At 39.3% G+C, this 17,550-nt stretch overlaps 1 protein-coding gene across 3 annotated transcripts in view; it reads right to left on the bottom strand.

The window, feature by feature from the left end:
* Positions 1 to 4,278: 4,278 nt before the first annotated feature.
* The window catches only part of LOC139953117 (uncharacterized), a 36,461-nt gene continuing 23,189 nt past the window's right edge, over positions 4,279 to 17,550 (bottom strand). For 2 of the 3 annotated variants that reach the window (XM_071952536.1, XM_071952544.1), the window contains exons 16-22: positions 17,273 to 17,526; positions 15,577 to 15,657; positions 11,911 to 13,365; positions 10,589 to 10,971; positions 9,469 to 9,692; positions 8,486 to 8,583; positions 4,279 to 7,621 (exon numbers count right to left, since the gene is read on the bottom strand). In XM_071952536.1, coding sequence (XP_071808637.1) covers positions 7,052 to 7,621; positions 8,486 to 8,583; positions 9,469 to 9,692; positions 10,589 to 10,971; positions 11,911 to 13,365; positions 15,577 to 15,657; positions 17,273 to 17,526 — 3,065 coding nt within the window. In that variant the 3' untranslated portion in view covers positions 4,279 to 7,051. The remainder of the gene's footprint in view (positions 7,622 to 8,485; positions 8,584 to 9,468; positions 9,693 to 10,588; positions 10,972 to 11,910; positions 13,366 to 15,576; positions 15,658 to 17,272; positions 17,527 to 17,550) is intronic. The other variant, XM_071952551.1, reaches the window with a different exon arrangement.

The raw sequence follows: 17,550 nt of genomic DNA, 5'->3' as shown, positions 1-17,550 counted from the left end.
TTGTAATTAACAAGTATCGGTTTATTCTGGGATTAAAGGGAGAGATGTATCGAGCTTTACAGATGACCGATGATAAAGCGCTATGTGAAGTGTTATCAAAAAAACTTTTAAAATACACAATTTTTTAGTTGAATTGATTTTATGTATACAGATGCCCATGTAATATTTTTTAGAGTCGCAATTAAGGGGTTAACACTTACAAAATCTAAATGAAAACCTGATTTAAAATTGTGTGTTTACTTTTTGTTAGAGTAGTAAAGTATCACCATGTGGCATGTTAGAGGACCAGATTTAGACTATTGAGTCACACTACTTGCAAAAGTTTGTTTTATTGTTGATTATTGTTTATTAGGTGGTTATTGATGACATACCCAAAATCGGACAAGAGTTTCATGCCAGAAGTGACCTACTTTGCATATTTAAATTAGGTAGTAATGAGCAATCTTTCAGGTCAACTGTCTAAATTTTATAAAACTGCTGGACTTACCCCGGATGATTTTTTCAATTTTTGGCTTATAGCCCTTGTGTTGTTTTCAATTTTTGACACAAATTGGAAAAACCTGCTGGACTTACCCCTTGCGAATTTTTGTTTATTTTTGGGCCAAATTGGAGAAAACTGCTGGACTTACCCCTTGTGATTTTTCAATTTAAAGGCCTAGATTGGATAAAACTGCTTGACTTGCCCCTTGTAATTTTTACTTATTTTTTGCCCAAATTGTAGAAAACTGCTGGACTTACCCCTTGAGATTTTTATTTATTTTTTGCCCAAATTGGAGAAAACTGCTGGACTTACCCCTTGTGATTTTTTCAATTTAAAGGCCCAGATTGGCCAAAACTGCTGGACTTACCCCTTGTGATTTTTACTTATTTTTGGCCCAAATTGGAGAAAACTGCTGGACTTACCCCTTGTGATTTTTTTTGTTTTAAAGGCCCAGATTGGATAAAACTGCTTGACTTACCCCTTGTGATTTTTCAATAAAGGCCTAGATTGGAGAAAACTGCTGAACTTACTCCTTGTGATTTTTACTTATTTTGGGCCCAGATTGGATAAAACTGCTTGACTTACCCCTTGTGATTTTTACTTATTTTTTGCCCAAATTGGATAAAACTGCTGGACTTACCCCTTGTGATTTTTACTTATTTTTTGCCCAAATTGGAGAAAACTGCTGGACTTACCCCTTGTGATTTTTCAATTTAAAGGCCTAGATTGGATAAAACTGCTTGACTTGCCCCTTGTAATTTTTACTTATTTTTTGCCCAAATTGGAGAAAACTGCTGGACTTACCCCTTGTGATTTTTTCAATTTAAAGTCCCAATTTGGAGAAAACTGCTGGACTTACCACTTGTGATTTTTTCAATTTAAAGGCCCAGATTGGCCAAAACTGCTGGACTTACCCCTTGTGATTTTTACTTATTTTTGGCTCAAATTGGAGAAAACTGCTGGACTTACCCCCTTGTGATTTTTTTTATTTTAAAGGCCCTGATTGGATAAAACTGCTTGACTTACCCCTTGTGATTTTTCAATAAAGGCCTAGATTGGATAAACCTGCTGGACTTACCCCTTGTGATTTTTACTTATTTTTACCCAATTTGGAGAAAACTGCTGGACTTACCCCTTGTGATTTTTTTGCCAAAATTGGAGAAAACTGCTTGACTTACCCCTTGTGATTTTTCAATGTAAAGGCCCAGATTGGATAAAACTGCTGGACTTACCCCTTGTGTTTTTTGCTTATTTTTTGCCCAAATTGGAGAAAACTGTTGGACTTACCCCTTGTGATTTTTTCAATTTAAAGGCCCAGATTGGATAAAACTGCTTGACTTGCCCCTTGTGATTTTTACTTATTGTTTGCCAAAATTGAAGAAAACTGCTCGACTTACCCCTTGTGATTTTTTCAATTTAAATTCCCAATTTGGAGAAAACTGCAGGGCTTACCACTTGTGATTTTTTCAATTTAAAGGCCCAGATTGGCCAAAACTGCTAGACTTACCCCTTGTGATTTTTACTTATTTTTGGCCCAAATTGGAGAAAACTGCTGGACTAACCCCTTGTGATTTTTACTTATTTTTGGCCAAAATTGGAGAAAACTGCTGGACTTACCCTTGTGATTTTTTTTATTTTTTTGCCAAAATTGGAGAAAACTGCTTGATTTACCCCTAGTGATTTTTCAATTTAAAGGCCCAGATTGGATAAAACTGCTTGACTTACCCCTTGTGATTTTTGCTTATTTTTTGCCCAAATTGGAGAAAACTGTTGGACTTACCCCTTGTGCTTTTTTCAATTTAAAGGCCCAGATTGGATAAAACTGCTGGACTTACCCCTTGTAATTTTTTCAATTTAAAGGCCCAGATTGGATAAAACTGCTGGATCTTAAAATTGAAAAAAATCACTAGGGATTTTTTTTTTTTTTTTTTTTGGCCCAAATTGGAGAAAACTGCTGGACTTACCCCTTGTGATTTTTTTTATTTTAAAGGCCCAGATTGGATAAAACTGCTTGACAAACCCCTTGTGATTTTTCAATTTAAAGGCCCAGATTGGATAAAACTGCTCGACTTACCCCTTGTAATTTTTACTTATTTTTGACCCAAATTGGAGAAAACTGCTGGACTTACCCCTTGTGATTTTTTTCATTTTAAAGGCTCAGATTGGATAAAACTGCTGGACTTGCCCCTTGTAATTTTTTTTTTTTTTTTTTGGGCCATAACTGGATTAAACTGCTGGACTTACCCCTAGTGATTTTTACCTAGGCTAGACAGATCTTATTCAAAGCCGAGGCTGTACTTTCGAAAATGGCCTACATGAAAAGGTGCCACACTATATTTTGTCTTCTAGTTTTGGCTTGGTAGTGGCTATGGCCAGATTAAAGCCATTGGACACTTTCGGAACAGAAAACTAAAAGTTCACAAATTTACAAACAACTCTCAGGGTTTACAGAAGGTAATGCATTATAATGGTGAAAGACATCTCTTAAAATATTATTTCATGAAATGCTTTACTTTTTGAGAAATCATTAAAAAGATCAATTCTCTCGATATTGAGAATTAAGGATTAATTTCAAACACGTCACGACACGGCGAACATGCGGAAACAAAGGTGGGTTTTTCCCGTTATTTTCTCCCGACTCCGATGACCAATTGCGCCTAAATTTTCACCGTTTTGTTATTTTATATATAAGTTGTGATACACGAAGTGTGGACCTTGGACACTACTGTTTAATGACTGTCCAATGGCTTTAATGACAATTACACAACAATTGTTGGTGAAGCCAACATCCATAGTAGCAGCCAATGACCAGTCATAGTCAAAGTCGCTTGATTATAGGCTATGACCTCATATTGATTGAAGGCACTAAATGGCCGCCATTATAAAAAGTTAAAAAAAGGCCATAGTTACATGTCTGTTTCATAAAATGCATTGCAGTATATTTCAAGATGATGCTTGTAATGCATTCACACCACTGATAGTGATACTGTCAGTAAAATAGAGATAAGTGGTTCACACATGTCTACAGGTGTCCTAATAAACAAATCATGACCCGACACAAAAATGTTGTAAGGTTCTCGTTTGTACACTCTTTATTTACAGGCTCATCTGAAATAACGAAACTGCAGCATGTGCAGTTTGGGCACTGGTATCTTTAAAATTGAATTCAAAATCAACTTCAACACCCAGGGGACGTCATAATAATATAAATTCATGTATAGTTTAACCAATTATTCAGCTTTAATCAGGTGAATAAAGAAACTCCAACAAGTCAAAATTTGCGCTTTTGAAACAAGAACTAATAACAAAACACTTTAATATGTCGAAAGGATAACAATGATCAAGACGAGTGAACTATGACCTTGATTGACTTGACCAATCAACAGTGGCATTTCATAAAAACACTTTACAAAACACAATGGGGTTGAGAACAAATAACATTTCAACAAGTCTAAATAAAACATCCAAGGCCACATCCAAATCAAATTACTTTGGCTACAGCTGTTAATGTTGTGGCTACGAGTGGCTACAGCACCAATGTTAAAGAATAAGCCGTAGCCATTGCCAAAGTCATTCAATTCAGACATAAAAGCCTAAGGTTCTTCTATTTCTTCACAAGTCTGATACCAAAGTAACTTACAGAACAGATTCAGCAGGGACCAATTTCATACAGCTGCCTGTAAGCACAAAAATAAGCTAGCACAACAATGTTTACCAGAGTAAGTTCAACAGCAAAAATACCATGTCACATGTACAATTTGTGACTGTATACTGCTCAGTATGCTAATCAGGGTTTAAAGGAACACAATGCCTAGGATCGGACAAGTTGGTCTATAAAAAGCATTTGTAACCGTTTGTTAGAAAATGAATAATGGTTAGAAAGATGTTTTAAAAGTAGAATACAATGATCCACACAACATTGCCTCGAAACTGCTTGGTTTTCTTTTTACTTTGCGAATTAACACTTTCGGCCATTTATTGGAGTCAACAAGTTTACTCCCATAAATGGCCGGCCGTGTTAGTCGACGATGTAAAAGGAAAACCATGCAATTTTGAGGCATGTTTGTGTGGATCATTGTATTCTACTTTTACAACATCTTTCCACCCATATGCATTTCTTTTCAAATACCAACTCCACCGATTCAAGGCAACGTGTTCCTTTAAGCAGTACTTTCTGCTGTTTAGCAGCTTCATGAAATTGGGCCCTGATCTAGGCAGTTGACCAAGGTGCTGCTTTATAACTTTAATAATTAGTGACCCCCCTCCCCCCCCTAAATTGGTGGTTTGTGGCTCACATTAGAATGACAGAATCTGTTAAGACAGATTCTTCTTACATGTCTTAGACAGTTACCCAAGAAGATTGGGCTTTCAAAATATGGCTTCAAGTGTTGTAGTGAATCTTTTTATGTGGAAAAAAAGAAGACAACATCCCAATGCATACATTTACAGATCAGGGACCAATTTCTTGGAGCTGTTTGAAGCACAAAAAGTAGCCCAGCACAAATGAATGTTTATAAGGTTTCCAGCCCTACATGTATACGCCGCCTGTGGCTAGTTTTCGGCTTGGTTTTTCTCATCAGAAAAGTGTTAAGCATCAGTGTCTGCTGAAGCAACGCAACAAACTCGAGTCCTTGTTTGCAGTATTTTACACTCGCTTGAAATTGTAAGCTCATACTATTCTCAGGTCAAGATGAAAAGGATGCTCCAAAATAGAAATATATGCGATGTTCACCTCTGTACGTATGAGGTTGAAGATCAAGCTGATAGGACGTACTTCACATAGACAGAGTTTATTATTAATAACAATTGGTTTATGGTCAAAATAAAGAGGGTTAATAAACCCTTAAAATACAATTCAACAATTCAAAATAATTCAAATCGCCTACAGTACTGATAATTGCATGGACTCTCTTCCCAACAGCCAGATTTTCTACACACGTCTTTTAACTGTACAACATTTAATGCAAAATTTCAAAAAAACTACGACAAATATAATTTTTTGTATGTAACAAATTAAAAAGAGTTTTCGTATCACTCTGGTACAAAACTAAAGGAAAACAAACAAACAAACATCAAACAAACAGAAGCTCTTTCCACACTCTACAGACGGGATTCTGTTCAATGAACTACTTAATACTACCTTCTACAATACTAGGTTTTTATAATACACAAATATATTACAAGCTGATGGAGGAACTCGCATTGTTAAAATCCAACGAGAAGGTTTATCTGCAATTATTTACAAGGAGGGTTGCTACCATTTACAAGTGTGGGTTAAGAAGAAATGCCCCTTTGCAAACACAAAGGATTCTCTGATATAAAAAAGGTTAAAGCTCTTAGTTGGATTTTAATTAATTAGTTAATTAATCATGCTCTTAATCATTCTTTAATAACAAAAATAGAGATGACAAAAGATCTGACCTGACTGCATTTGTCTATTTACAATTCATGATTTTCATGAACATTTGTTGATTCTCTTTACAGGGTAACATATTATAAACAAACGGTTATCTTTTTCACCCTTTTTTGTCTCCTATAATCCAGTGCCCCACACTGCCCTGGCCTTGGTGTCCCTAGAAATGGTCCAGCAGAAATTGAACTTCAATAATTGCCCTACAGACTGCCCACCTGAATCTCTAAAACAAAAAATTATAGTGATTCTGTTTTAGTGTTAAAAAAGATTCAATCAGTGTAAAATACAAGTTATTGTTATGGTATACTTTGAACCATACAGTAATTTTAAAAACCGTTTTTTTTTTTTATCTGGAAAAATAACTTTTGGCCGACGTTCTTCTCAAGAATCACTCAAGTCACCAAGACAAGGGCACCAACGTTCACAATCGGTATACAAGCCTTCCCTGGTGGTCTAACAAACTCAATTGCAAATAGAGTCAACTATACTGGCTCTTGGGTTACCAGTGATACTTGTATACGCCCTGCAGGCTATATTTACGTCCGCCTTGAGAATGCTGCCCTCTGTGGCACCATTTGAGAGGGATTGTAAAGATGGGGGGGCACCGTCAACTAACAAGGTGAAAATAAAAAACCGAGAAGAAAAAAACAAAACCCAAACAAACAAACAAACAAACCAACAAACAGAACATGGATATACATAGGACATAGGTGTACTTGACCTTCCTGATGTTAATATTTGTTTGCATAACTTATTAGATATAGCCATGGGGCTTACCAGTAACAGCCACATTTGGGTGTTTACTATAGCAAAAAAAAAAAACCACGGGTGTATTTCACAAACTATGGAGTAGATTTTAGTTCGCATTTTCACCGGATTTGCTCATAACACACCTGCAAGCTATCATGCCTCTTGCTTTGCTTACGGTAAGCAGTGGTTATAAGTTAAAAAACTGTGCTAATGTGTGCTTCCAGAAGAAGATAACGTCTGTCAGGTGATGACATTGGAACCTGATCACTGGATGGAGCACAGCGTACTTTCATTAAACTGTAACACTTGTTGAAACGTGTTGTGGGCTTGTTTTTTTTCCCCTCAAGTAACAAGTTTCTTAGGACTGAAACAAATACAGGTGAAGTTCCCATCATGGACTTTGACGCTCACTTCTGATAGTAGCTAACTCTTCTCGGTGAGTAACTATTTGCATTAGCAGGAAAGGATGGTTTAGTAGTCCGACTGTCTTGACCGTAAGAAGCCTTACTCGTTATGCTCTGATTGGACCCAAAATTGCTGGAGACTGCTGGGTACTGCTGCGGCTGCTGTGGCTGTGGGGGTGGTGGTACAGCAACTGCCGCCGGGTTATACCCTTGCTGCTGTGGCAGCGGCTGTGGGTAAGCATTCGGATAACCTTGCTTTGTTTGCGGCGGTTGTTGCTGCTGCTGCTGCTGCGGCGGCTGATATTGTCCTTGCTGTTGGGGTAAGGGTGCCTGCTGTCCCTGATGATACGGAGCAAACGGTTGTGACGTCCCGTGAGAGTTTTGATGGTTGTAATCGTACACGGGGTAAGACGGGTTGTATCCCTGTTGCGGTTGCTGCGGTTGCTGCGGTTGCTGAGGTTGCTGCTGCTGCTGAGCGTATTGCTGTGCTTGGAAGGGTTGTTGGAACGGTGCTTTGACTGGTGCAGAGTGAAAAGGACCCGTCGCTTGAGGAGGGTAAGATTTTCCAAGTTGCTGTAGTATGGGAGAGAAAGAAAAGAAAATTACACTAATCATACTGGGAATTATGATATCATGCAACATTGTTTCAACATCACCAGCCGTTGCTAGTTCAAAGTCGGCTTAACAGATAATAAGTATTGTGTAGAGCTTTGCACGGTGTGGAGAAATAGGAAGAAACTATGAATAAAAAAAAGTAAACTTGCGATCAGGTACAACCATGTGTATTGTGGGAGTGGTGGCTCTGAAAACATCCGGTGTGGTCTTGACAGTTCGAACAGTATACTCTGCCTGTCTTCAAGAGAATGTAGGACTACTGACGGTGAGGGAGCCAATATACTCCCATATGAGAGATTAACACAGGGTTGTACACGCAAGTTTACTATTCATTGATAGTTTCTTCTTACCAGATGATGTTACAAAAAATTCACTTTTTCTTTAAAAATATGAATGTCTGAAATAGTCATGCAAGCAAGGTCCTACAGAAAGAACGTTACATTAACGCATGTCCACATCAAAATTTATTTACCAAAGCTTGGGCCCTGAGCTGTAATTGATTAAACACAGCCAGGAATTTGACTGCTTCGGAAGTCCAATATTACATGGATATTGAACACTTTGTGGAATGAAATGAAAACCTTGTGTCGCATTGCACGGCTTGTTTAGCGAAGAACCCCATTATTACTCAAAATAATTATTGGCATAAAACCTTTCTTGGTGACGAGTAATGGGCAGAGGTTGATGGTATAAAACATTGTGAGAAATGGCTCTCTTTTGAAGTGTCATAGTTTTAGAGAAAGATGCAATTTTCCACGAATCCGATTTCAAAACCCCAGAGCTATTAAATTGGGCACAGATGTGGTGTCATTTTTGACTGACCTGGGGGTAAATGCCTGCCGAGCCCGGGGTTCTAACTGGTGTTGTTGCACCGGCTGGGTTGGGTAGTTTCACTGGTGTAGACTCCCCTGAAGCATCACCTAAAAATCAAGTCAGTAAATATTAAACACAGATATTGGAATATGACTCGTCATCGTGTCTGTTAAAAAAAAAAACAGTGTATCTAAAATAAAAAAGCCCTTGAAAAACACAACATTGGTAAGGTTGAAAGTATAAATATTACACATGACAAAATGCTATATAGTGTGTCAATGTCGAGTGGTTTAGAGCATCGATTTCAAGTTCTGGTGGTTAATTTAATGGAGTGCGTGTTCAAATCCCGATCATGACATTTGTGTCCTTGAGCAAAATGATGTACTGTAATTGCTTAGCTTCACCCAGGGGTATAAATGGGTACCTGTGAGGGTAGAGGTTGATATTGTGTATAAGAAGCCTTTGGAACACCACGGCAGCTATTGGGCTGTGTACTCCCGAGGGAGCTGAGAAAGATTAAAGGAATGTTATTGGCCTGGTGACTAGGGCCCTTATATAAAGCCCATTGATACAGTAATTGTAACAATATGGGCGATTCTTATAATCTCGCTATTAATTATTATAAAAATTGGTCATCAGGGTCATGGTGGGACAACTTTCCTTCAAATATTTTTGCTTGGAATGCTTTGAGAAATGTGTTAATCAGTTAGGTTTTATATCAAGAGTCCAAAACCTGTTCAGGAATGTATTTATAACTGGGTTTTTTCTAAACCTCTCTTGTGACTCTTTTGACTGACTGACTGGGCTTTGAAATTGCACAAGTTTGTTATTTCATGTGTATGTTGGGTCACATCAGATACTTGTCTTTGACAATTACCAAAGTTGACCGTATACAGTAATATAGCAGGCAATTCAAATTAATCGTCGTGTAGCCAAGAAACCCAATGAAAACCTTTATAAAAGTTGATACCATCATGGTTTCTCGAACTTACCGGGCCTTGTGTCTGCCTTTGTCTTGGGAGGTGGGGGTGGAGGTATCTGCAACCTCAGTCCAGGGTTGTGTTTCTTGCTAGGCGGAGGGGGTGGGGGTTCCGGGGAGTGGGGCCTCTTGTGAGATAGCGCCTCCTTGCGTTCCCTCTCACGGTTCTTTTCCTTCAGCTCTTTCCTCATCTTTTGCAGGGGGTCTTCGTCTGAGACGTCTGACCTACTGGAACTCCTGGTCAAGAGGATATAAATTTATCAATCCTGTCTTGCTTGCTGTCCTAAAGACTTCGTATAATTTACTTTAAAGGAACATGTTGCCTTGGCTCGGTCGAGTTGGTCTTTGAAAAGCGTTTGTAACTGTTTTTTATAAAATGCATATGGGTAGAAAGTGTTTTAAAATAAGAATACAATGATCCACACAAGTTTGCCTCGAAATTGCACGGTTTTCCTTTTACCTCATCGACTAACACAGTCGGCCATTTATGGGAGTCAAATTTTTGACTCCCATAAATGGCCGATCGTTTTAGTTTGTGCAGTAAAAGCAAAACCACGCAATTTCGAGGCAAACTCGTGTGGATCATTGTATTCTACTTTTAAAACATCTTTCCAACCATATGCATTTTATAAAAAACGGTTACAAACGCTTTGTATAGACCAACTCGTCCGATCCAAGGCAACGTGTTCCTTTAAAGGTAAACTAGCATGAAAACTTACTTGTTAACAAATAAATAAGAGCTGTTGATTGTATAAAATGTTGTGAGAAATGACTCCACCCGAAGTAATGTAGTTTTTGCAAAAGACATTTTATCACTAAATTATTTTCATCTGAGAAAGACTTTTAGCCCGAAGCCTTTCTCAGGCATCTGAAAGAGCACAAATTTTTGCAACAATGTTGTTTTTTCTTTCATTATTTGCTTGCAACTTTGATGACAAATTGAGCATGTTCTTTAAGAACTAATAGTGACAATTCAAACCTAATTACCACTCCAAACTCGTTGGAAGAGTAAAAAATTTAACAAAGAAGCACAATTATAACTGCAATGGTGTGGTTTATAATGCACAAGGGTCTTTGAGACATTACAAAATCATGTTTCGATTTGGCAAGGAGTTGAACTGAATTTCACTGACCATTTCCCGTCCTGAGAGGGTCTCTCGTCAGACTTCTTGTTTCGCTTCAGCAGACTCGTCAGCGACGATATCACCTGCTGGGCTTCGGTTGAAAGACTCAGACGTTCCCCAATGCCGTTCTCCTTCTCCGTGGTGAACAGTGGGAGGTTGGGCAACTGGGCTGTCGGGGTGGAGGAAGAAGAACTGCTGCTCGCTTTGAGGGGGCTCTCCAGCGCCTTAGTGGGGGTGCAGGGATTGGACGCGGATATGGGGCTAGGCAAAGGGGGTTTCAGGGAGAGGGAAGGCTTAGTGGCGACAGGGGTTGATGGGGCACTGGTAGGACTGCTGCTTTTGCTATTGCCTAAATCACTGCCCTTTCGTTTGCGGTATTCCAGTAACGACACCTGAAATGAATTACATTACAAATAAGGTTTATAACAAATCATTATAATAATGCACAGACAAACTGACCGAAGCGTAAATCTATCTCATACAAACTGGCAACAAATTCTGGCGAAAACAAAACGGGCGAAATCTTTTACTATGAATGTCTGAAAAGGTCATGCAAGCAAGGTCCTACAGAAAGATTATTGCATTAACGCACATCCGCATCAAAATTTCTTTACCAAAGCTTGGGCCCTGAGCTGTAATTGATTAAACACAGCCAGGAATTTGACTGCTTTGGAAGTCCAACATAACATTAACATGGATATTGAAAGAGTGCACAATTGTCTGAAATAAAATTTCATGCATCAAATGGAAGCCCTTATTCAGCACAGTGTTTCTTTAAGTTATTGTTGTTGCCAAGAGAAGTAAATTGGGGTTCTACCCAAATAATGCCCAGTTCATGGGATATGAAATATAACTCAAGTTATAAAGTCTTGAAGGATACTACACTGCACTTTGCATACTTGGATCTGAGGTGGACATGTTTTTTACTGACCCGAGGTAAAAAGCCCAATCCTTTGATTCATAAAAACAAACCTGCAGCCGATTTCACGAAACGCTAGGATTAATCCTAACTCTAGTTAGGACGAATAACCCATCCTAACTTAGGATGGGTTCAATGCGTCCACTGTATTTGAATACGGAACTGAACCCGTCCTTAGTCCTAAGATTAATCCTAAGTTAGGAAGAGTTTGGTGAAATCGACGGCAGGAGTGTTAAGCACAAAGCAATTGTGTCAACATTCAATTATTAAAAAGTGTAAAGAATTTTGTGTAGCTTTTAAAATTTCAGTATTGGGATGAGCAATGAAGTTTCTTACAATTTCTGCTGAACAACCCTTTGAAACTTCTTCAAAAGGGTACAAGAAACGTCAGAAATATGTATCAACTACTTACCCGTTTTTTAACAGCTGGCGATGTACCCATTACTGGTGAAACAGAAGCTGGGGGTGTACCAGGGGTACCTACTAACCCCGGGCCGAAGGGGACCTTGACTGGGGATTGGGGTACATCATGGGTTGCTTGGCCCGGGAAGGGCATGCCAGGACCCATCTGGCCTGGCTCTGCATGTACTCCCACATGTCCTTCACTGAGGGGTACAGGATGTCCTGGGGTACACCCTACAGGCCTGTACCCTACACTCCCTTGCTCGATGCTCTCAATAGTTTGGCCCTCTACCCCTGAGGGCAGGGGTCCTTGCCCAGGTGGGAGTACCTGCACAGCAGGTGGCCTTCCTGGACCTGTTGACGATGCCGTGTTTGGTGCAAGACCCCACATGGGAACTCTAACATGAGTGTCTTTAACAGGTGCTTCTGAGTCGCTTGCATTCGGACCATCCAACGGCTGTGAATATGTCTGCTTAACATCTCTCCTCTCTAATTGGTCCAGGGGAACACTGTTCAAATCCTCACCAACAGGTGCCGCAGAGCTCTGATTGTATCCCGGTACTATAGTTTGCATCAGTTCAACATTACTGTTATCAGGTGACTGACCTCGTGGCGGCCGTTTGATGGGAGAGGCAAAGGAAGAAAACAGATTACCCGATATTTGGTCCTCGGCAAAGTTTTGTCTCAGAGGTAACTGGCCATCAGTCTGATCCATCGAGGAGGATCCGCTACAACCTGAGAGGTTTCTCATTCGATGGGAAACCTCCCCTAAGAGAGTCTGGTTACTTGCTGGCTCCTCTGAATACCTCTGAGTACTGTACAAATCCGATTTCAGGTCAAGCTTCCTTGCGACAGAGGTCATCTGTAACTCAGCACTGGACGCTGACCGCGACATATCTTGCAATGACGTTCGTGACCGGCCAAGGTCAGGCAAGCTCATGTAGGATTTTTGTAAGTCCGACTGCGAGCTCTGCAAACTCGAAGTGAGTGAGCCCTGAGAGGCAGTGAGTGAGAAGTCCAATTTCATGAGCGGGTCCTTCTCTATAGGTCCATCACTCGCACTCGGCAAACCAGATTCTGCGGTATCAAAACCGTTCGGTGCTTCCATTTTTTCACATGAAGACAAAACTACTACTTGATCAGTTTTTGCATCCATTGAACTGGTGAGCTTATAAGAGTCCTGTCTCTGCTCCTGTGACGGAGTGGTTGATGACTCAAGCTGTCTCTGGGAATTATAGTCTCCTACGCTGTTTGCATCAAAGTTCCTTTCCTCTGGTATCCGGCTCTTATTTAACTCGGTCATAAACAGCTCGTCTTTAACGGGTGTTCCTTCATCCTTGTGAAGAAGATTGTTGGCAGTGATAAGAGGTTGCTCCCCTGGTAGCAAGGGTAGCGGCGAACGGTCCAAGTCTGCTGGAGTGGACACCGACAAGCCACTGTCCACTGACGAACTCTTACGGAAATCCTACATCATTCAACACAAAACAAAAACATCATTTAAGAAAATAAAATCCTGCACACATTTTTTTTTTCCAATAAAATCATAACTGAGGAAAGGATTTTGTCCAGCAACTATTGATGCAAAAAAGCAGACTGATGTTTTGTGCACACTGAATGCTATTAAATTGCACTTTGTGTATTTTTGGTAGTGAATCATCTGCTCAGAACTGCATGGTCGTTAGGTCAGTTTGTAAGGATTTCATCAAATTGCTTTTAGAAATTTGGGGCTCCTGGCAAACAAAGTTTATTCAATAAGAGTGATCTTTTCCAAGTAAAACATTTATTTGTTAATTTTTACTAATTTTCTTCAAAATTGTTTGCGTATTTCATATTATGACCTTTTGACAATGTTGAGTATAAAATTGTAACTAATGACCTTGCAGACCTGAGCCAACGAAATGATTCGTTTTGTGCAGCCCTTTTCCATGCTGTTAAAAAGAAAACCGTTTATAGAAACTGGCATCACTACCAAGTGACTCGTGATTGTGTTACACACTGAAAATGAATTAATAAAAGAAAATATCTTCCGAAACTAAATAGCACTTAAAGGGTCTAAGTACTTCTTGTAGGACAAAAAAAACACAATGTCCACAATTTTACATTTAACTTGAACAGTTTGAAGAGAATGATGGTAGAAAGCTTCTGAAAATATTACCTGCTGAGGTGCTGTAGTTTTTGAGAACTGAGTAAAACAATGTCATGAATATAATTTTCGTCTCAGTGATCATGAGACAAAAATTATTTTAGCATATAAAAGTGTAATTTCATGACATTATTTTACTCATTTCTCAAAAACTACAGCACCTCAGCAACTAATATTTTAAGGTACCCTTTCTACTATATCATTATCTTCAAACAGTGTAAGTTTGAAGTAAATCTGTGGAAACTGTGTTTTGTGTTACAAAAAGTACCCAAATCCTTTAAAGGGAGAGCTCCAGGGTCAAATTCAGTTTGAAGTTGTAAATCTCTCACATCACATTAAAATGGTGTAAACTGGCAGTTTAGATATACTCTTTCATAACAAAGTTTGAAACACGAAGTCATGGTACATTAAAAACAAATGGATTGGTGGTACATTCAAAAGAGGAATTTTATGTGCCAGTCACAAGGTCAAACTCAGGAATGAACTAAACATCCTTGCGACGAAAATGTACCGACGCTGTATTTCAATTGCTATGTCATCAAACGTTTTTGGATTTTGACAAAAACTGCACTTGAAGGGTACAAAACACAGAGACGTTCTAAGCTGTTTAAAGGTAAGGTTTCAGAATTATAATATTGTTTTTCGTCATTATAATGACTCTATCTATTGGTAATTGAGTGGATGACAAGACTTAATTTGAACTTGGAGCCCCTCTTCATCATCAGGGTCAAATTGTTAACTTATTTTAATATTGTTAATGAAGCAAAATGATGTCTGGCCATGCAAAAAGCTATTGTTTTAGAAGCTATAATGAATGTTCTTGAAACTGGGATGATCCTGTGCTGGACATTCTAAGTGCATGAGGGAAAAATATAAGTTAGTTTTAGTAGGTTAGGTCTATATACAGAATAAAGTGCTTGAAAAAAACTTGTTTTTGCTACACCATGAACCCAGTCACGAACACTTTAAACATGGTGCCCCCAGTTGGATTCAAACCAGGGTTGGACTAGAAGAAAGCACCGACCCAACTTACAGACATCTACTTATCCCCAAGAGCATGTCCCGCAGCAAGAGGTGTTAAGGATTTAATGTAATTCCTAACCTACAGACAGACCAACTGATTGGGAAACTGTTGTCCCTTCAGCGGAAGCCTTTAAGCAGGTATTACCATCTGACTGAGAAAACTCTAACAATGGTTACAGCCAACTCTCAAATAAAGATTTAAGTGTTAAAAAAACACACTAAAAGCGTGTTAACTTCATAATTTTTTCAAATTTTCTGGTTTTAATTTGGGGTTTTTTTTTCAATTGAAAACGGAATGATTTGTATTGTTCACATTTTCAGTTCCAAGAAAAAACAATCTGCATGTGCGTACGGTAAAAAAGCATCTCAAATGAGTTAAAAACTGTAGTGGCGCATTCCAAAATGCTATTTTGTGTAACACCATAGATGGGTTCCCATAGGCGGATAGCAATACAATGCGGGAGATGAGTATATATTATTGCGCAAGGTGAGGAGAGACGGTATCTGTACCTTCTTGGCGGGCAGAGGAAATGGAAAGGGTAGTAGGGTGCGTCTCCGGTTGTCTGGAGTGCACTCGGGTGAGAAGACAAGCTACATGGAGGGAGAGTTGATAAGCACACCGGTGAGTATCACTGCAAACCTCACTACTGGTCGATTGCTAGTTAGCCATCGAAACCCCCCCCCCCCCCCCCCCCTTTTAAAGGGTCTATAGATGTAACTTTTGTAGGACAAAAAACACAATGTCCACAGATTTACACTAAACTAACACAGTTTGAAGATAATGATAGTAGAAAGCTTCCCTGAAAATGTTACGTGCTGAGGTTTTTGGGAAATGAGTAAAACAACGTCATGAAAATAATTTTCGTCTCACGAGACAAAAATTAATTAATCATTTACAAACGTATTTTCATTACATTTTTTTACTCATTTCTCACAAACTACAGCACCTCGGTAAGTCATATTTGAAGGAAAGCTTTCCACTATCATTATCTTCAAACCCTGTAAGTTTAATGTAAATCTATGGACATTTTTAAAAAGTACCCAAATCCTTTAAGAATTTGCATAGATCACTGTGTTTGAGTGACAAAGATATGATGTACATTCAAATATGCATCATGGAGGGCTGCAACATCTTTGGCTGCAACATGTTTTAAGCAACATCTTTTTAGATTCCAACAAAATTTTAGTTTGGAACGGTTGTATATTTGGTATGTATTTCTGGTTGTGTACACAAGACCCAATATGCACTGAACATTTACATATATAAATACACTGCATTAAAGGAACGCGTTGCCTTTGATCGGATGAGCTGGTCTATAAAAAGCGTTCGTAACCGTTTGTTATCAAATGCATATGGTTGGAAAGATGTTCTAAAAGTAGAATACAATGATCCACACAAATTTGCCTTGAAATTGTGTGGTTTTCCTTTTACTTTGGCGAATTAACACGGTCATTAACACGGTCAACCATTTATGGGAGTAAAAAATTTGACTCCCATAAATGGCAGACCATGTTAGTCGACGAGGTAAAAGGAAAAACCATGCAATTTCGAGTGATACTTGTGTGGATCATTGTATTCTACTTTTAAAACATCTTTCTAACCATTATGCAGTTTATAGCAACCAATTACAAACGCTTTTCAAAGACCAACTCGACCGATCTAAGGCAACGTGTTCCTTTAACCTTGTTGCATAACCAAACAAAGGCTCTTTGCATTGACTTGTTTTGATCCCCACCCCCTTTTTTAGTTTACTTAGCATTGGAGTACTATTTTGTTCCACAGCACAAGAACACGTTCTCTTCAGTTGTTATTTGTACCAAAGTGGATGAAATAACACCACCGAACAGTTGTGACTTTTTATATGGAAACTGTGTACAGAAAACAGTACTCCCACTATTCAAAGTACCCCTCCCTTTTTTCATCAGTACATCACCCATGTTGAAAACATCTGAATTGGGGCCTTTTCTGAATCAGCAGCTGTAGGCTATGGCTGGATTACATGCTCCAAAGCATGAGGCTGCCCTTATAACACCCTTTGCAACAGTCTAACCGCAGTTGCCAATTCAGACATGGCCTTTTTCACACAACACACACACACACACAAACTGTGGAGCCAAGAAAAACCTGATGAAGAGGTTAAGCACAATCAACAGCATTGGTTACGATTAGTGTCTGAACACTTGCTAGAGCTCCTGTAAATCCTACCTCAGCTTGGACAGGTGTTGATGGGGTAGCTAAGCCATCTGCACCACTCTCTGATTTACACGGTGAATCCGTTGTGCTGACACCGTCGGCGCCGGACTGCTGGAGCGTGTCGTCGGCCACCACAGGGGTGCTCGGTGTACTCTGGGAGCGTAGCTTTTCATCCAGCAGGACATTGGCCGGAGGTGGCGTGGTGGTCAAGCGATCCTCGGCGATGGAATGGCGTAGCATGCGCTTCTTGAGCGGTGTCATCATATCTACGGAAAAAGTATGACATTTTT

The sequence above is a fragment of the Asterias amurensis genome, chromosome 2 (genome assembly GCF_032118995.1).
Source record: "Asterias amurensis chromosome 2, ASM3211899v1".
Lineage (NCBI taxonomy): Eukaryota > Metazoa > Echinodermata > Asteroidea > Forcipulatida > Asteriidae > Asterias > Asterias amurensis.
The sequence above is the reverse complement of the archived record's forward strand: the minus strand, read 5'-3'. Positions and strand labels throughout refer to the sequence as shown.